The 21,374-nt window shown below is 33.3% G+C and overlaps 1 protein-coding gene across 34 annotated transcripts in view; it reads right to left on the bottom strand.

Moving 5' to 3' along the window:
* bt (projectin protein bent) overlaps positions 1 to 21,374 on the bottom strand; it is a 199,686-nt gene that overhangs the window by 30,772 nt on the left and 147,540 nt on the right. For all 34 annotated transcript variants that reach the window (XM_071583211.1, XM_071583214.1, XM_071583243.1 and 31 more), the window contains 26 exons: positions 20,911 to 21,069; positions 20,492 to 20,794; positions 19,867 to 20,148; positions 19,437 to 19,736; positions 17,936 to 18,071; positions 17,226 to 17,392; positions 16,845 to 16,977; positions 16,363 to 16,543; positions 14,477 to 14,621; positions 12,823 to 12,945; positions 12,156 to 12,737; positions 11,543 to 11,683; positions 10,949 to 11,113; positions 10,707 to 10,842; positions 10,420 to 10,586; positions 10,036 to 10,317; positions 8,389 to 8,572; positions 7,192 to 7,343; positions 6,984 to 7,083; positions 6,290 to 6,453; positions 5,383 to 5,664; positions 3,113 to 3,412; positions 2,369 to 2,550; positions 1,202 to 1,322; positions 807 to 1,085; positions 31 to 136 (listed from right to left, as the gene is read on the bottom strand). In XM_071583211.1, coding sequence (XP_071439312.1) covers positions 31 to 136; positions 807 to 1,085; positions 1,202 to 1,322; positions 2,369 to 2,550; positions 3,113 to 3,412; positions 5,383 to 5,664; positions 6,290 to 6,453; positions 6,984 to 7,083; positions 7,192 to 7,343; positions 8,389 to 8,572; positions 10,036 to 10,317; positions 10,420 to 10,586; positions 10,707 to 10,842; positions 10,949 to 11,113; positions 11,543 to 11,683; positions 12,156 to 12,737; positions 12,823 to 12,945; positions 14,477 to 14,621; positions 16,363 to 16,543; positions 16,845 to 16,977; positions 17,226 to 17,392; positions 17,936 to 18,071; positions 19,437 to 19,736; positions 19,867 to 20,148; positions 20,492 to 20,794; positions 20,911 to 21,069 — 5,272 coding nt within the window. The remainder of the gene's footprint in view (positions 1 to 30; positions 137 to 806; positions 1,086 to 1,201; positions 1,323 to 2,368; positions 2,551 to 3,112; positions 3,413 to 5,382; positions 5,665 to 6,289; positions 6,454 to 6,983; positions 7,084 to 7,191; positions 7,344 to 8,388; positions 8,573 to 10,035; positions 10,318 to 10,419; positions 10,587 to 10,706; positions 10,843 to 10,948; positions 11,114 to 11,542; positions 11,684 to 12,155; positions 12,738 to 12,822; positions 12,946 to 14,476; positions 14,622 to 16,362; positions 16,544 to 16,844; positions 16,978 to 17,225; positions 17,393 to 17,935; positions 18,072 to 19,436; positions 19,737 to 19,866; positions 20,149 to 20,491; positions 20,795 to 20,910; positions 21,070 to 21,374) is intronic.

Raw genomic sequence — 21,374 nt, 5'->3', positions numbered from 1 at the left:
ATGCTGACCAATAACGAAACCTAAACTCACGTAATTTCACTGCCACCATTGTCCTTGGGTGGTTTCCATGATAGGGTAACACTCTGAGAAGTAATTTCCTCATACTCTAGAGGAGCTTCTGGAGGTCCAGGACGATCTAAAAATTCAAAAAAAAACATTATTCAAGTATTGGCACATTTATTTTAGTGGAAGTATCCCATGACAGTTTCCTTTAAAAATCTTCTTGAACATCTATTTGTACCAGGCTGTGGACCAAGTTTACTCTCTCAATAAATACATACAAAAAATGAAACCAGGTTTATTTATTTATTTATAATAAACCAATTTCAAAGACTTTTCTGATTGAAATTGCACCCAAATTCAGCTAATAATGCCTAATAATCTACTAACTGGAATTTTTTCACAAGATACAGTAAAAAACTGACTGAGATTTTGCATTTTCTTACCTCATAATGAAAAAAAAATATATTGAAATTTTTCCACTTCCCCTTGTTTGGACCTAGTTTTGCCAGTAGTTTGTAAAAAAACAACAAACTTAATTACCACACTAATGGGCCCCACAAAGTGAGAAAAATCACTTCATGAAGCACTTTCCAGAGCAAAGGATAGGAAAAATCTCTGAAACCCAGTCCCAGATTAATTTATAGGACAAAAAACGAGGCAAATAATCTTAATGTTTGACATTTTTTCCCCAAATCTTGGTTCTTACTTGTTAATTTCAGAAATGTTATATTGGGCATGAGGTTCTGTAAAATAATAATCAATCCAATTTCAATTCCATTAGAAAGCAAATAATGAAAACCTACCCAATACAATCACTTGGAATGAGCCCTCATCAATTCCAGAGCTGTTCCTTAACATCAAGTTATAGGTGCCACTGTCAGTTCTCCTGGCATTGACTGTGTGAACAATGGTGTGATAACCAATGGATGTGAGAGTGGTTCTCTCATCTGTCTTGATTGCATTGCTGCCAACAGTCCAAATAACTTCAGGGGCTGGCTCTCCAATGAAGTCAATGTCAACATGGATGATTTGACCAGATTTGATGCGAACATCATTGAGGGGAGTCTTGATTTTGGGTGCCACTGTGAATGATTTTACAAAAGATATTTTTTTATTTCCACAAAAGTTAGTTTTTTGTAAATTTAAATGTCACAAATTTATTTAAGAAGACAAAAGAGAAAAAATCAATCCAACTCACAATATCTCTCCTTTGCAGTAACAACATCAGAAGGTTCACTGGGCTCACTTTGGCCAGCCTTGTTTACGGCTATTACTCTGAACTCATAATCCTGCCCTGGAGTAAGATCTGGCACTGACCCCTATATAGAAAAATAAGCAGTAACACATGGATAAGTATGTTTCAATAATACACAACCCATGATTTATAATGCTGGAAATAAATATTACTAAATACCTATTTTTAAATTAAAATGCATTTTTATATGGTTTAACAGTAGCTAGAAGTTAAAATGGGACTAAAATAAATCAGCATCTGCAAAAATTATCAACTCTAGGGAATTTCAAAATAATTTATCCCCCAGCAGTACATCCTTACACCATTTTCAAAGGATTGAGAATGCTAAGCAGGTCAGATGGATATTTTGAGAACATTGTTTATAAATATCTGTAAATCAGCAAGCATATTAGATAACATATGTAATTCTTATGGATGATATATTTTTATGGCTTCATGGTTTCAGCTGCTAAATAAAAATTCATGGAGGAAATCACTGTCCTTCAATAACATAAAATGAGGTAATTATGTAAGCTATTCTTTCCACACATTTATTGAAATTTAAGATAAAAGAAATCACATTTATTAATATTATGTTTTTACCCTAATTAAAAATATCACATTTATTCTTCCTAATAATTTATTTTAGTTGATATATGAAACTATTGTGACACAACTTCCTTTAAAAGTTTTGAAAAATTATTTCATGTTGGTACAGGACCAAGAGTAATAAAAAGTCTGACGTTTTCATTTTTTTCAATTTGAGTAATCATCACCAAAACTTCAGCACAGTGAAACAAGATATCAAATTGTTCGAGTATGGATGGAGTCGTAAAAAAATATTTGAATAAAGGTATTTGCAGACTAAAATAATTCAAAATTGAATTGATTATCAGAAGACTTAGTTGATGGTCATACCCTTTATTTGATTGTCATAGCTTTACAGAAAGATACTTGATACTTTCTACTTGACACTTGATCTCAGTACTTGATAAAAAAGATATCTGATGACATCAATCTACTTGTAATTGCAAACTTCATTATATTAATGATAGCTTTGCATTTTGAGGGGTCTTTTAATGTTATGTTTCCTTTCCAAAATGGTTAAAAAATATGGTCCATCCAACTTACACTAGTCTTTCCAGCTGGAGCACTTGCAGCATTAACCCAATATGGGCTTCCCTTCTCCTTCTTCTGAATGATGTATCCAGTCACGGGAGAACCACCATCAGATTTTGGTGGAGTCCATTCAAGATCAACATGATCCTTATCCCAGTCAGTGACCTGTGGTTTTCCAGGAGAATCGGGTTCATCTATAAAGGAAATTCAGCTATTCAAGCAAAATGTTCAAATATTATCAGTGCCTTATTAAAAGAAATTAAAATTGCCTCCATCATTTGCGAGACCTTTCTTCATTGAAAAAGATTGGGTACCATATTCAAAACAGTGTTCACTTAAAATTACCAGGAGTTGAAAACCATTTGTACATGCAAAATTATTATGATTGACTAATACATTGCTTAGGGCTGCTGTCATTGTTTTTTCAACTATCTCATAAACATAGCAGACTCTTTTGAATTACCATACTCATTGAAAATGAGAGATAAATCACGTAAGTTTCAAATAGGACTCAAATTCCTCATTCTGATGATATGTTATTATTCATTGAATTAATTCTTAAATGACTTAGAAGGCAGAAAATTTAAAAAATACACTCAAGCAAAGTATCCAAATGGCTGTCTCTTCTCTTCATCACAATGATCATTTCCTATAACTATCATTTTCTCAATTTTCCCCTTGCTAGGATCTAAAATATTCTGGGAATGTACATCATATATATTAAGAATGCAATTCCAAATAAGTTTTAATACATACCAAATTCATTCTTAGCAATAATGCTCTTATCAGCTTCCAAGGGCTCTGATTCACCAATGCTGTTGACAGCTTTAACACGGAATAAATATTCCTTACGATGTATAAGTCTGCCAATATCAGCATTAAGAGACAGAGACATTCCAGCATCAGACCATGTTCCTCTGGTCAAGTCCATTTTCTCAATTACATAATGTAGGATTGGACTTCCACCATCATCAAGTGGTAACCTCCAACTGAGATGTGCACTCTCCTTAGTAATGTCTGATATCGCCAACGGTCCTTGTGGTGGTGATGGGCGGTCTGAAATAAATACATTTTTTGTCTTATGCACCAACTACAATATTCAATGATAGAAACAGAAAATGAGGAAAACCTTTATTTTCTTAGGTGTTGCAAATAAGAAAAAAATTAATGGGAGTAAAATATAGGTGATAGCTATCTATCTAGTCAAGCCAGACATGACTTACTCTGGCACAACACTTCCCTCAAATCTCCAACCATTATATCGGTAATAAACCCAGATGTTTGCCCCTGGCATGCAGTTCCAGTTTATCAACATTAACCTTTACAGTATGCCTTTAAGTCACCTTTTTTTAATGCCAGGGTCACTTTATGTGACTGTTTTATCAATGGCTTATCAACAACAATAAGTATAAATAAAAATTGAATAATTCTTATTTTTATCTTTTATTCTCTTTCTTTGTGCCTCATTATTTTAGTTTTATTAACTTCCAGCAGTTTATCATAAACAATAATGTTTGCAGACATTTTTCGTTAATCCTGCATTTCTAATTAAAATAGCTGGGTAATTTTCCCATGACATTAATCCATTATATATGGCACTAAAAGGTTTAGCTTAAATTCATCATGAACAAGACAAAAATTTGGTAAGAAATAAAGCCAAAAAATCACCTAATATTTATTCATCATGAAATGAGAAGGGTATTAAGAATTTTTTTAAATGTTCTACTGCTTAGACATTGATGGTACAGGTAAAGTCCTATCATTCTGGGGCCAAGGAAGCATGGCTAAATGTTTTCAGGATCTTGTCCCAGGTAAGGCTTTTGTTCAAAAGAAGTACACAAAATGGATGAGGAGGAGACAAAGTTTTATGAAAATTGGCCAGCAGTGAGCCATGAGTGGTCTGGCGGACAGATTGGCCATTCAAGGTACAAATCTTCCATGTATTTTGAAGATGCTCTTGGAATATTGGAAAATACCTCAGAAAACAATGCCTAATATTGGAGTAAAGGCTAATCCCGAAGTAAAAACCAAAAATTCAAATCCATCAAATGTTTGTTCATGTTGTCAGGTGGCCTATGACTATATTGGTATCATCAGTATATATTATAACTATAGCTCCAGTTTAATGTAACCAAAGAAGGAGATAACCGATACAGATTACATAATGTTTTAAGCCAAAGAAAGATTTTTGAGGCATACAAACAGATACTTAATGCAAAGATATGCATTTAATACCCATTTGAAAAATTATGATAAACTGAATTCAAGGATGGTAATGAGATTTAACCCAATAATTTTTGATTTCCCTGCTACTCACATGAAAGAGGATTACTTGGGACTAGGTGATATTTGACAATATCAAGAGGTTTGGAAAGTAAAATATCAAAACTTTTTTAATGCAAGGCTAAAAAAGGATAAGATTAAATGTTTATTATTTTTTCTGAAGCTGATGTAATGAGCTTGATAATGAATATAATGTTTACCACTTGCCAAAAGGTTGGAGGATTGTAATGATGAAACAAAAACAATCATTAAATCTTATTTCAAGCAATTTATATATAGTATTCAAATTGGGTGATAAGACTTTGTCACAAGTTGTCACATAGAGTAGAATATTTTTTGATACTTTGGGAGGGTTGGAAAAATTCCCAATCATGATTCTAAGGAATCATTAATTACATTAATAAGGGCACCTTTGTCTGTAATTAGACAGTTAATTAAAAACTATTAGTAAATTTCATCAAATTCAGTTTAACTTTTTAGTTCTGAAGAGAAAGCTAAAGTTCAAATTCTGATGCAAAGAGTCAAAAAAAAAGACTTAAGTGAGTTATGGCAGTTAACAGAGAGCAACGAATATGATGGATTATATAGGCATACAATAAAAAAATCAAATAACAACACAGGATTGTGAACAAACTGCCACCAAAATGAGCTGCAAATAAAAATTCATTGCTTGCAAAGTGAGATGAAATCTTGAATTGCAGAAAAAGTCAAAATAATATAGGAAAATACATTTATAGGCTTACCAAGCACTGTTACATTAGCAGATGCAGAGCAGCTGCCAAGTTCATTTTCCAACTTGATGGTATATTTTCCTGTGTCTGAGCGAACTGAGAAGGGAATTTCAAAAAGAGTTTGTTTTTCAGTGGTCTGAATGTCTGCCCTAGTCCCAGGAAGTATTGGTTTGCCATCCACAGTCCATGTCACCTTTGGTCGTGGAGATGCCTCTATTGGTATGGTATAGCTGATTCTCTGACCAGCACGTACAACCAAATCTTGTAAGAATGTAGTGTCCATCACAGGAGCCTCTGTAAATAAAAATTTATTATTTGAAGACAGTAGACACTCTAAAGAATAATAGCCCACTGTGGCATGGATTTTCATAGCATTTTTCATTCTCATATGAATAGAATGAACATAATTGATTATATCTTTCTGTAAACACAGAAATATTCACCACCGCACATAATTAACCTTCAACAAAGCATATTGTTGTGTGTAGTAAATCGGAATAAAAAACATTCTGAGGCTTTTAAAATAAACCTTAAAGAACATGATTATTTCTTCTAATTAGCTAGCTTTTCTTCAACCAATGATATTTTATTCCTCAAACTTGCACATTTTGGTCCTCCTGGACTTATAGTATTCGTGATCCCACAAAAAAATGCATTTTGATCACTTAATGCCTAATTTTTAACAAGTTTTAAAAATGAAATTAAAAAGAATTAAAAATTACCCCTAATATGCTATGAGGTACAAATTTAACTCTATGTTGCTAATTTCAGTAAAAGCAATCCATACCCTAAGAAAAGCATTTGCAGATTGAAAGAGTATATACTCCAGTTTTGTCATGAGAAAGGGCATAATTAATTAGCATTGTTTGAGCTAGTATGTAATATTTCATAATCACAATTATCATTGGAAAAAACTTACGGAATTTTGGCTTGGCAATTACTGGCTTAGAAGCTTCACTTGGCTCTCCTGGGCCACCTTTGTTAACAGCAATAACTCTGAATTCATATTCTTCTCCCTCAGTTAGATTAGGAGCAGTTCCTTTGGTAACATTTCCAGGGACTTCAGCAGCCTTTTCCCATGGACTGCAAATTATTAGCAATGCCAAATAGCACATCAATTCGTGGACGGATTATATAAAGCAGTTTTACTTAAGCTGCATGGATAATGTTTAATGTATTTGTAAAAGCTGTGATAAAGTTGCATTAAACCAAGATAAAAACATTGAAATACTCTAATCCTTACATCTTTCATTCTTGTGATGGCTTTTATTGTAACTGGTAGCTTTGCATGCAATAATAGAGTAGTTTCAAAATCCTGCAATCTTTAACTTAAATTCCAGAAAATAAATTAATAATCTCTCACTCATTTCTACAAGAATTAATAAAGACACAAAGGAAAAATCCTCTTAAATTTAATTTATCATTTATAAATGTAAGCATATGATATAAGTGATGTTTAATTGATTTTAGATATTGCATTGCGTGAAATATATAAAATGAATTTAATTTTTTTAATCATTTAAAATTTGTTGCCTAAATATAACGCAGTCAACTCAGTTACCTTATATGGAGGTATGTGACATCAACAATAAAAACAAATAGCATTATCTTACCCAAAACGAGTTCTCTTCTCAATAATGTATGATTTAATGGGAGAACCGCCATCCTTCTTTGGTGGAGTCCATTGCAAATCAACATGGTCTCTATCCCAATCTGATGGATTTTAAAGAAATCAATATCATTCAAAAAATAAGAAGAAAATGTAAATATTACTACTAGAATTAATAAAAGTTCACCATAAATAGCCAAAATGATACTTACCAACAGGCTCGGGGGTTCCAGGCTTATCTGGCTTTCCGAAAGGATCTTTAGCAGTAATTGGTGAAGTTCCAGTGAGTGGCAATGATTCTCCTTGTTTATTGACAGCTTTAACTCGGAAGTTATAATCATGCCCTTCAATCAAATGGTCAACTCTATAACAAAAGAATAAATACATATACATGAATACTCACTTGCATGGTAACTTCAAAATTTGGATCATTAGATTAATTACAGATCAGATCCCCTAATGATTGGCCAAAAAGCAAACGTTCCATTGTTAAAAAAATTATCTTTTCACCCAATCAGCGGTAACCCACAGAGAGCTGGAAACTCATAAAAAGTAGGCACAAGCACCACCAAAATCCTATACATTTTGCCAAGAGGGGTTGCTTTAGGAATAGGAATTAGAATAGAAATAGGATTTGCCTCTAGTATTTCCTAAAACTTCACTTTTAGTGTTGCATGCAACATCTTCATTTTTGATGCAGTAAAAGAATATCACACTTATACATGAAACCTAGATCAAGGATTGATAGGTAGGACATGAATGAGAATTTTTTAAATTGAATTTTGCTTCAATTCAGTGGGTGTCATAATAAAATGATTTATGTGACTTTAAATACACTTTATCTTGGCTTTTGATATACTGACATTCCATTCCCATTTTCTCACATGATTTAGCATTTTTTTCCAATTCACCATATAAACAGAAATTATTTAACTGTGTATCATGGTATGGCAGCTAAAATTTTAACCAGTATTTTCTATCAAGGTATCCAACCACTTTCATATCTATTCAAAGTATGGAGGTAATCAAAATCGTCCTTAAGACTATGAATAATCAGGATTTTATAGCATTTAGTCAACCTTCCCCCGAAATGTTACATAATGGTGCAGTTATACTGAGACAATATATTATCAAAGATTATATTCAAAATGCCCATAAAGTGAATCAAAAACTGAAATAAATATTTATTTTTGCAATGTAAATAAAAAAATGTAAAAGGATTTAAACTCAGTTTCCTAAATAGAAACTAATATTTGTAACTAATAACCTTCCTCCAACTATTTTAAGTGTACATGAGTCAGGGGTGTTCACATTAAGAATATTTAGCTGAGGTAAGAAAAGCCACATAGGCCCTTCTTCCCATTGAATTTAATGTTAAACTAGTGATGCAAGAAAGGATTTTAACTTACCTCATAGAAGTTCCATTGCATTCTCCAACTGGTACCCAACGCATGTTTTCAGTGTCCAGTTTTTCAACTGCGTAATAGCTGATTTCTGATCCACCGTCATCTTTAGGAGGTCTCCAGAAGAGGGTGCATGATGATTTGGTGATATTGTCAGGTTTAAGAGGACCTTCTGGAGGTTGTGGCACATCTGAAAATCAAGAAAAACAAAGTTTTAGAGAGAATAACTCAGATGCATTTAACAAAATTAGAGGATTACATTTAGCAAAACATGCTAAATAAAAAAATTAATATAAACAAAAATTGTTTTAGGAAATGATCATGATAATCTTAATTTCCCAGGGCAAAATATCTAATATATATACCATTGTTTTTCTGATAAGTGGGTCACCTCATGAAGTACCGGCAGAGTTGCACAAATTTGGCCCATAGCCCTCACAAGGTGCAAAATTGAAAAAATACTTAGAAATAAATTATAATGTAATGTTCAAAGTGTAAAATTGACATGGGAATAGAAAAGTATTGAATGGTTCAAAAGCTTAAGATTCCTTTTCTAAATTCCAGTGTTATTGAATAATTAGTCCACTTTTCATTCATTCCATTACAATTCCATGAATTATATTATATCCAGAATGGAGTTGATGTGGTCAATTTGCACCTTAATTTCCATCTCAAGAAAGAAATTAATAAACATTGAACTTTCCAGAATTTCTTGAGCCCTAAGAAACCTAACAAAGGTTGTAGATCAAGCAGTTTTAAAAATAACCTACTTGGATTATTTCCAATCTCAAGTATGTTTTGGTATTACATTTTGGGTCTTTACTACAGGTGTTAACAAAATATTCATCATGCAAAAAAGAGTTTTTAGATATATGACCAAAATTCCAAAAAGAGAATCATTTAGACCTGATTTTATAAATCTTGAAATCTTACCTGTCACGTGTTTGTATTTGTATTAATGCATGTGTTTGTTTGAGAAAATGTATCTATTTAAGAAATTAGGTTATCCATTGTTATGCTACAAGAAAAAGAAAGAAGTTGTATGCAATACAGCATTCCACTTCTTTGTTCCAAGAATGATCCCTTTACGTTGGCATTAACATTTGTAATCATTTACCAGCAGGCATAGAAGACAGCAACTCGTACCAGATTTTTAAATTATGGTTAACCTTTTTTTTAAATAAAAGTTGTTTTTATGACCTATATGGGTATTTTTCATCAGGGCATGATGAGCAGTAACCATTTATTTGTTATTATAACCATGTATGTATATATTTTTCTGTTTTTTATAGGACAAATCTTATATTTAACCATTTTAAAATAACAAGATGAAATAAAAAATAAATAATAACTACATGAACAATGGCTTTGCCTAGAGTAAGTTTCAAAGGTGACCTTTTGCATAGACTTAGGCTTTGCCAACTAGGATTCTTCCGAGGTTAGAATTGTAAGTGAATTTCATTCTTCAATATAACATGAATTACATTTTAGCCATTAAGATGACAGACCATTGGCCAGGAGTATAATTTTTATTCACGGTGACCTCTAATTTTAAAAAGATCTCAGTTTAAAAAATAACTTATTTTAATGAAAAACAAAATGCCTCACAACATGATAATATATATTTTTGGCCATTATTAAACACAAACTTACCCAAGACTGTGACATTGACGGTTGCTGTGTCAACTCCATTTATATTTTTAGCTGTTAGAGTGTATGTCCCACTATCTATCCTCTTAGCATCAATGACTTTCATCTTTGTATTGTAGTTTTCATTAATGACCTTGATGCGATCAGTATTGATAACCATGTTGCCTTTGAGGGTCCATTCCTTGGATGGCGGTGGCTCACCAATAACAGGTACATCAAAGTCAAAGTTCTGGCCTGCTCGGACCTTGATGTCAAGCAGAGCATTGCGATCAATACGTGGAGCCACTGAAGAGTAAAAAAAAACAGAAAGAGTTAGGAATAAATGAGAGCAAAAAGTCACACAGAGTATTTCTTCCACACTGTACATCTCAAATGAAAGACATTTACAGTTCTTTGGTCTTGCAATATGTGGTTTTGTGGGATCACTAGGCTCTCCAGGTCCAGCTTTATTTATTGCACGCACTCTGAATTCATACTGGTTTCCTTCAATTAGGTCGGGAACTTTTCCAGTTGTAACATCACCATCAACCTCAGCACACTTTTCCCAATTGGGGCTGTAAAAGATTAATTTTTTTCACAAAATATTGGTATTATTTATGGAAAAACATTTTAAGAAACTATATAGCTATAAGAACATAAGGGGTCATATTTATATGAAAAATATAAATACTCACTTGTACTTGTCCTTCTTTTCAATAATGTAACCAGTGATAGGAGACCCACCATCTTGTTCTGGCCTAGTCCAAAACAGCTCAACGAAGTCCTTGTCATAATCTTTGATTTCAGGAGTACCAGGCTTGCTTGGCTCATCTAAAATACAAAATGAGTGGATAGTTCAGCCAAAATTTCTTCCAATTCTAGTTACTGATCATATTATTAAAAGCTATATGTTGCAAAATGACACTATAGTACTCACCAAATGGATTTTTAGCCTCAATTGCCTGGGAAGTGGTGAGTGGTTCAGACTTTCCTTGTTTATTGACAGCTCTAACTCTGAACTTGTATTTGTGTCCAGGTGTCAGACCATCAACATTGAGTGAAGTTGATGGTCCCTCAGTCTCTCCAGCTGGCACCCATCGCCCTTAAAATTAAATGAATCATCATAAACTTCCTTTGGTTACACTTATGGCTCAGGTAAACCTTCAAAAAACTAGCTTCAATTGCTCTTCAATAAAAATATTACATTGGCACAATGCTTATAAAAATCAACAATTGTCCACCAGGTGAGTCCTTTTCAGATATGGCCATCTAAAAAACTATGGCTTTAGTTTAATGATAATGTAATTCATTATGTTAACACAGGGACAAACTTGAGATCTGACATATTTTTTTTTACATTAGCCCAAGCATATAAGATTTCCTTAACCCACTAGCCACAAGTCCTTTTCAAATACACAAAAAATAAATTTCTGCTAATTTTTTGAAAAAAGAGGAATCCTCTGAAATAAACTATTTACCCATATGTGTAGAAACTATATCTATGGCATTAGAAAGTAAATATGATGCATACCAGTAGCTTCATCCATTTTTTCAACAACATATTTCTCAACAGGCTGGCCTCCATCATCAGCTGGTGGATTCCAAGAAAGTTTGCAGCCTTCAGCAAAGACATCAGACACCTTGAGAGGTCCACCAGGTGGGCTTGGTTTGTCTGAAAAAAGACCATTTATATAACTCATGCAAAAAGTCTGATCATACTCTAATAAACCATTCTAAAGATAGATCAAATTCAAAACAATTTGGTATCAACATTAAGTATACTCAATACTTTTAATGCCAGAGAGAAAGCATTAACATTAATAATAACTTTTAAATTGGAACTTTAAAATAGAATTTCCAAAATTTGTATGCCTTTATATAGGAGAAGAAGGTAATTGTGACTTCAATAGATAATGTTTACAAATGAGAATCTTGCTTGTCAAAAATCACTGAAGTGGTTACTCAGAGCAAAATAAATTTAAAATTAAATCCATTACACTCTACTACTAAGCCACTCAATGGTGAAATTATCTCTTCACATTCATATACAGTATCCCTGCACAAATATTTTAACTATTAAAAGGGGGCCATTTAATATAAATCCATTAGCAAAAATAATTGAAATGTGAATTTATTGTACATACCCAAAACAATGACATCCACTTCAGCAACATCCTTGCCATTTATGTTCTCAGCAATAATAGTGTACTTTCCAGATTCAGCTCTAGTTGCCATCCTCACATTGAGCTTGGTGTTGTATTCAGTATGTAGGACTTTGACACGATCAGATGTCTTAACATCCTTTCCACGAAGTTGCCATTTGGTCGTCGGGGGTGGTTCACCAGACACCTTGACATCAAAGCCAAAGTTCTGGCCAGCCTTGATACGTACTTCAATGAGGGTGCTACGGTCAATCTTTGGTGCCAGGTTCCTGGGCTTAGCAATAATTGTTGGAGTAGGGTCACTTGGCTCTCCAGGTCCAGCCTTGTTGACTGCACGAACACGGAATTCATAAGGTTGCCCTTCAATGAGATCTGGAACAGTTGCTGTCAACTGATCAGCTGGAACTTCTACAGCCTTCTCCCAGAGACCATACTTGTCACGCTTCTCAATAACATAGCCAGTAATTGGTGAACCACCATCTTCCTTGGGTGGAGTCCACTTGAGATCCACATGGTCCTTATCCCAGTCTGTAGCTTGGAGATCACCAGGTTTGCCAGGCTCATCTGTGAACACCAAATTATTACTAAATTATGCTGCACAAACAGCCATTTTGGCATATAATAATAGCTTATTCAAAAATGGACTCACCAAAGGGATTTTTGGCAATGATAGATGTATCAGCCACCAAAGGTTCAGAATCACCTTCTGAATTCACTGCCATAACCCTGAATTTATATTCCTTTCCAGGGGTTAATCCAGTCACTTCCATGCCTGAAGAAAATTACCAGTGATTTCAATTTTAAAGACAGCTATCCAGATAATCTATATCACTAACAACCTTAAATTATGTACCCGAAGAAATATTTATTACTTCAAGAAAAGAACAAAAAATTCTCATTTTATGGTACATATGTACAGTAACATTACTTTATCTTTATGTTTTTGAACAAGAGCAATGATTTCCAACCAATATTTTTGGAAAAATCTTCAGAATTCTTCATAAAATAACAAATAACCCCTACTTGAGCAATATCCCCAAGTATATTCAGGTGCCAGCATTTATTTACATAGGTTTTCCTAGTGTTCTCTGCTGAAGGTATAAGGAATAAAGAGGAAGAAGAGCCCAACAATGAATTTCATTCAAAGCTAAAATAAATTAAAAAAAGGCTAGAGTCAAATTGCAATAAAAACTCCTTCCTTTAAAATTCATAGCACTTCAATAAGACTATCATGTTCTAGGTGGGACCATAGCCGATTAACAAATTGTAGTGATATGCATGTAAGCACTGAATTCATTTATAAAGGATATAACTTGATATGGTAATGATGAGGAAAAGAGTTCTATTTGAATTTAAAATTTGTTAATTTAAATGCTACCCATTTGTTTCTTTTCCTTTAATTAGGAATATCAGGCATAAGCTCCATGCTTACTTCATAAGATATTTGCTCTTATATGAATTCATTGAAATTTTGATCTAATTTCCAACAAAAATCTCGGAAAAATATCCCAGGAGGGAGAAAATATATTATTTCATCAAAAGAGGATGTAATACAATTGTTTGGGCAGATGTCAGATGCACACACTATGTTTGAGACCAATAAAAGGATATAAGAAAGTGCTACTTGGGTTTTACACGCAAACAAGGGTTCCTTTTTGTTGCTGATAGTGAAAAAACATCTGGCTGCAGCTGAAAAAGTAGGACCATCAACTAGTTCTACTTCAACGGAAGCATACATACAAGAAAAAAATACCACTGAAAAAATTCACTTGCAATATCTGGTCTGAAAACATAAGTGGCACTAATTTATTGGGCTAAAGAAAGAACAGTTCACCAATTCATGTCAGCATATAGGCAAGTATTTTCATGCTTTTTACTGAATATTCATAGCAGGACGCGATTCCATCCTAAACAGAGCAAAAATATTAAATTACAAACTTTACAGGTCAATTTGCCCCGTATATAAAGTGCAGGCATCATAATTTTACTGGAAAAATAGGGAACTGTGAGAAATATTTGTGGTCAGTTCCTTTATTTTTAGCCCAGAAATGTCAGTTCAATTTTTGTCACCCTCTCCTCCAATTTTGAAATAACAATGTTTTACTGCATGTTGATCAGTTGGGTGACCATAATTAGGTATTTATATAGGATCCCAAGATTATTCTCTAACCACTCCTCCTCCTCTCCTTCTCAAAAAAGAAACAAATTGCCTATCTTTCATTTTAATTTCTAGATTTCCCTACTGATTGCAACTTTTTATACATATATTTAAAATTCATAGAAAAAAAATTCTCTTCACTTACCTGGTTCTTGAGATCGTCCACAAGGGACCCACAATCCTGACTCTGGGTCCATCTTCTCTACTTGGTAGTACTCAATTGGAGTGCCTCCATCATCCTTTGGTCTCTTCCATTTCAGTTTGCATCCCTCCTTATGGACATCTGATATCTGTACACCAAATGAAAAACATTAACTCTTACTAGGAAAATAATCAAATAGATTTTTAATGTATATTATTTATGTGCATATAATTTTGTGAAGTATATTTGTAAAATAAATTAAGAACATATCATGGTATGTTAGAATATTACTGCTTGCATTCTTCCAGCATTTTCTTTCAAACAGGCAAATAAAAATCATTCACTCAGCAAATGACTCGTTAATTAAGGTCACTCTGTTTCAAAATTACCCAAATATAATTTTTTATTCACCTTAAACAACTCAAATTTACTAACAAACAAAACAAAAAATATTACTTAATCCCAAAAGTTGATGGTAATTTCAGAATCTATTAATGGTATATTTAAATCTTACATTAATCATTCAACATACAGGCAATTATTAATTATCAATGCACAAATTATCAGTTTTGTCGATTATCCATGCTACTGTCTTACCAACACCTCAACATTTTCATAAAATTGCAAGTAACTTAATGCTTTGAAACTACGACACATATTTAAAAAAATACAAGTTGGAAATACTGCAGCTTAATTACTGAAATGTTTAATTTCATAAAATCAAAAGCTGTCAATAGTATTAATGTTTTAATTTTAAATTTTCCCACTAACAATACTTTCTCATTATCATTTCTCTTGCATTCATTCGTCTCAAAAATTCCTTATTCTCCCTGATTGCTAATAAAAATATAGCTTTACGATGCAACAAATAAGTAATTAACTGATGATGCTTGCATTCTTGATGAAGCATTGAAACTAATTGTATGTAAATAAAGAACAGTGGAAAGATACATTGTGTTCTTCATTTAATGATATAACTAACTAACTACCATTCCTCATTTTAATCGGTACAAAATGACAAATATGAATCTCCATTAGCGATGCTTTCTTTAAAATTCATCCTTTGGCGGTATTTCTTTTTTTCCCTGCTACATGATTAGCTTTCTGAGGAGAATACATTCTGCTATTCACTTTATGATAGTTCTGTCTTCTTGTAAATTATATGTTTACCCTTATTAAATGATTGAAAAAATATATTTTACAATGCTGAAAAACTTGAATAAATCAAAAGGAATAAAAAAGGAGAGTTTTTGAATATAACTGTTTAAATTAGAGCCATAATTTCCACATATTTTGATTAACATTTTTTAATTATCCACACTTTATCATGCATCTATTAGCATGAATAATTGAGAATTGACTGTATTTGTGCAATTGATTGCATTTAGTTGAGACTTTGGAGACCTAAATCAAAGAAGCATACTCTGAAAGATCACAAATGGAATTATATCCAATCCAATTGGAGATATCCAGGATTTCTTTAATACCAAACTGAAGAATTTAACAGCAATGGCACACACACCTATTTTACCTAACAGTCGTAGGTCATTACAACCCTTGAAAGTTTTCTTTGAATATTTTGTTGAATTTGATTGATTTCAAGAATTATTTTAAATTATTATTGACACTTAAAAATCTTGGGATATGGAACACTTAGTGTAATACTGAGGACAGCTAGAGGTTATCTAATATTTATTCTGAGGGTTTCTTTTGATGGGCATCAAACTCTTGAAAATCTATAGTGCTTAAATTAGTATTCAACATGATTGCACACATCCAATCATCTCACGAGATTGTTATGTCGCTATTTAAACTTCTCATATTTAAAAGTATTATCAAAATATAGGATTTAAGGTATGGCATTTTTTGTATTAAACAATGAGTTTTACCTGAAGAGGTCCTTCAGGAGCAGTTGGCTTATCAGTAACTGTTACATTAACAGTTACAGTATCCTTTCCAGAACTGTTGGAGGCAATTATGGTATACTCTCCTGAGTCACCACGCTGCACAGGGCGAATGACAAATTTGGTGTTGTAGTCAACATTGTCAATGTGCACAGTTTTAGATGACCTGCAAAACAAAAAAAATAATAGCATTAAATTTTCCTAGTGGTCATAAAAAATGAATAAAATTAATAAATGTCACATTTAAGGTTATAATCTTCAATATAATGCAAACACAAACAAAGAGTAATATCGGTAATTTCAGCTTCACTTTATGGAAATTATCCATTATGGATAGAAAAATTACTAATTTATTTATTTCACTTAATTTTTGAATCTTAAGACCTGGGTTTAAATACATAGAATCATCTTCCTGAAGGTTATAAATTTTCTTTCCGACAAGGAAGATTTCTCACTAGAATAATTACCGTAAAGTGCCACTGCCTGATCGCCATTCAATGCTTGGAGGTGGTTCACCAGTGACATTTACATCAAATTTCAGGGTTGCACCAGCAGAAAGGGTGACATCATGCAAATTGCGACGGTCTATTCTTGGAGCCACTGTATGATGAAATGCAATCAGAAATTTTAATTAAAATGAGCAAGAAAATTAAATTCGTATTATAAATCAATACCAGGATGCACATGTATAATACCAAAACATATAATTAAACAAATATTATTGTTACAATATTGAGGTTACTTTCAACTATTACAGTCAGCATTGATGAACTATAAAACTATCAGTAAACTTGTAAAATATATTAACAATAATGCTGAAATATTAATGAAAGCTGGAAATGACTTACAGAAGCGTGGCTTGGCAATGATATTCTTGCTTGCTTCACCAGGCTCACTCTGCCCAGCCTTATTCACAGCTATCACTCGGAACTGGTATTCATTTCCTTCGATGAGGCCACTCACAACTGCCTGAGGTGTAGCACTATTTGTTTCAACAGCTTTCTCCCACATCATACTGCAAGAATTAACCAATTTTATTTTGTTTTTAACAGCTAGGTAATAATAACAATCACCAAGATAATTAAAAAAGAAAGAATTATGAATTAGAAACTATAAAGGACTAAATTTTGCAAGCTCAGGAAATGAAAGTACAACTTAAGAATTAACTTTTCATTGACATAATGAAATCAAATTTCATTAGTTATTTCATAAAAAAAATTTCCATCCTTCTTCAGGTTTCTTGGGCCAATTTACAGGAAGAATATCTCAACAAATAGCTATGCCTTTTAAATAATCATTTTTGTTCAAGAATATTTTCCAGGTAACTTTTTTCTTAAACCTTACTCATGTACCTATTGAATCACAGTATTATACTTCATATATACTTTGTAACTGTTAGAATATGGTCCTTGAATCATGAATTATTATTAATAAACCATTATATTCTACAATACATGGATACACCATAAACTATGACCAAATAAAATGCAGTACTATTCTGTTGAATCACAACTGATGTCCATTCCCATGATTGATTTGACAACATTCATATGCATACCTGTACTTATCCTTCTTTTCAATGATGTAACCTGTAATTGGTGAACCTCCATCAGAGGCTGGTTCTTTCCATATTAGGTCAACATGGTTCTGACTCCAGTCAACTGCATCAGGAGCCCCTGGAGCACTAGGAACAGCTATAAATTGAAGTTGGAGATTTATCACATATGATATACATCTATGTATATTTTGATTAGCCACAGGAATGTTACAGATATGTAAAAAGTGAAAGCCATACATTGCAAAACATTTATGAATAATGATAAGTTCTATATAGAGATGCATTTATAATCTGTAATTTTCTGCTTAGGTAAGAGCTGTGGACCTCAAGAGGTGTGGCATCTAAATAACCGGTCTGGTGCTACTACCAGTAAACAGTGAGAGCACCACCATAGTTTTTAATGCGTTTGTGCTTGTTGATGCTTCTCCCAACCTCTCGTTTGGTCTCATTGCAGGAATTGCCTGTTCAAGTACTAGCACTAACATCTCGCCAAAAAATGCAAAGTATTGAGATGGAGCAATGAGTTAACCTCAAGTTTCTTGACACTGGGGAAAATGCTACAGAAGTTTATGCCATGTTAAATGAAGCATACGGAAGTGAATGCTAATTGCGCACATAAGTTTTTGGGTGGTTTAATAGGTTTAAAGAGGGACATGAAATGACCAAAGACAATCCATGCTCTGGATGACCCACAAAATCAAAAGTGAATGACAGAATCCAGAAAATTGTTAAAAATTGCCATGTAAAAATTGTTGTCTGAGTGCCTGAGCTCTTGCTGACATCTCAGTTATTAATAAAGAAGGTGTCTATCAGATTTCAATGCATCATTTGACATACACAAAGTTTATGCAAAAATGGTGCCAAAACTTCAAAATCCAGAGCATAAGGAATGAAGAATGAACATTTATGCTTTCCTTTTAAAAAACATTGATAATGATCCTGAATTGTTAGGCAGAGTGAATACTTATGATAAATCATGGTTATTTACATACGATCCTGAAACAATGCACCAATCGATGCATTGGAAGAGTCCAAACTCGCCACGGCAAAAACAAAGCAAAAATGAGCAAATCAATATTCAAAGCAATGATGATTGTTTTTTTTGACAAGTATGGAAATTTCTACATTCACAGGGTCCACAAAGGTAAGACAGTGAATCAACTTTAATACATTCACATTCTGACAGCCCTTTGTGAACAAGTGAGAAGACAAAGACCTGATTTGCAGAAGAGCATATCCTATGCTTCACCAAAACCATATCATCACCTGATGATAGTTGGTTGCAAGAAATCCTGGGTCATACGAAATTGAAAGTGCCATGTAAAAACAAGTGTGTGTTATGATTATTTAAGGTCTGTATACATTTATTTTAGCAAAACAAGAATTCTGATATGGATTGGCTTTTTTTAGCAGCTATCAGGAAAACATTAACTTTGTTCATAAATAAAGAATATATTTAAATCAATGTAAGCTGGGTAAAATATATTCTCCAGTAACTTACTGAATGGATCCTTAGCGATGATTGAAGACATTGTCTCCAAGGGTTCTGAGTCTCCTTCTTTATTTACAGCTTTCACTCTAAACTGATATTCATGTCCAGGAATCAATCCTTGTACTTCCATCTCAGGGTCCTTAGAGCGTCCTACTGGCAGCCAAATACCAGTATCAGGATCAAACTTCTCCACCAGATAAGTTTCAATTGGTTCACCACCATCATCCTTTGGCTTCTTCCACTTCAGTTTGCAACCATCCTTATGAATGTCAGACACTTCCAATGGACCTTCCGGTTTGCCAGGCTTAGCTGTTACGAAAAATGAAGTCAATGAATTCTTTAAGCTCAAAATATAAGGAAAAATGCTGATCAACACTAAAAATGGAATTTTTGCCAATTTAAAATAGATAAATATTACACAAGGAGTTAGAATACTTACTGACAACAGTTATTTCAATTTCCTCTGAATCAGATCCCCATTTGTTAACAGCATGGATCTTATACATGCCACTGTCCTTCCTCTCTGGGTTGTCATTGTAAAATTTACTGTTATATGGAACATTCTCAAATCTCTTGACACTTGTTTCTTGTATGCTCTTATTGTTCATGGTCCATGTCACATCTGGAGGGGGCTCACCAATAATTTTGACATCAAACATAATAGGCTCACCTTCCCGCACAGTAATATTTCTGAGGTTCTTCCGGTCAATCTTAGGAGCCACTATAGAATAAAAGGTATAATTTATTATCCCTAAGTTTGACTTAAAGTAACCAAATGCTATTTGAAGATGTATCCAACAATTTAGAATAAATTTTTTGAACAACAATAAAAAGACTCATGGAAAAAATGTCAAAGTGATCACAAAAGCAGCAAAATCCATTCACTAATACAAATCAAAATATACTTAGGACCAGATATAATACAATATTAATGCAGATGCCAACAAAGTCATGACAAAATGGAACAATCTTTTAAGTGCAGTGATATTCTAAAAGTATCAAGTGTTGAGATAGTTGATTTATAGCTGAATCTGTCAAATTATATCAAAGAGAGTAATACTTACACTTCCTAGGCTTGGCTGTAATTGGTTTGCTCGCTTCACTAGCCTCACCAGGGCCAGCAGCGTTGACTGCTCGAACACGGAATTCATATGTCACTCCTTCTTCCAAGTTATCAGCTTTGCCCTTGCACTCATCTCCTTTCACTTCACCTGCCTTTGTCCAGCGTGGGCTTCCCTTTTCCCTCTTTTCAATTACATAACCAGTGATTGGAGATCCACCATCTTTAGTTGGTGGAGTCCATCTAAGGTCAACATGATCCCTATCCCAGTCAGTGGCTTCTGGAGCTCCAGGTGCACCAGGTTCATCTGTTGTATTGGAATAATTGAGAAACATATTGAGAATGAATTTACAGCTGCTTAAAAAAGGAGTAAGAAACTAACAATAACCTAAAATGGTATCTGTATGGAATATCAACACATACCAAATGGATTTTTGGCAATAATTGCCTCTTCAGCATCAAGAGGCTCAGATTCTCCTTCAGCATTCACAGCCATGACTCGGAATTTGTATTCCTGACCTGGCTGTAAATTTGTGACATCCATTTTTGGTTCTTTCGTTCGGCCAACTGGAACCCATCGCCCTGAAAGGAATAATATATTCATGAAAAAACACAAAGGCATAACCTGCAATTTTTTTCAAAAAGGCATAACCTTGTAGACCATAATTCCCAAAAGTAAAAAAGTAATGATCTTTATAGAGTGGAGCATACAAAAATTCTCGCAATATATGATCATTTCCATCTTAAGTGGAATGCATAATCACATACTTTGTGAAAAAAATTAATACACTATTTTTACTATTTTCTGTTTTAAAGCATACTGAAAGCTAACATGTTCTAATGACTTTGCATTTTAGCCTAATGTCCTATGGTAGTGTACTGAGGCC

The sequence above is a fragment of the Hetaerina americana genome, unplaced genomic scaffold (assembly GCF_022747635.1).
Source record: "Hetaerina americana unplaced genomic scaffold, ioHetAmer1.1.p SCAF_13, whole genome shotgun sequence".
In the NCBI taxonomy this organism is placed as follows: Eukaryota; Metazoa; Arthropoda; class Insecta; order Odonata; family Calopterygidae; genus Hetaerina; species Hetaerina americana.
This window is presented reverse-complemented; position numbering and strand designations above follow the sequence as displayed.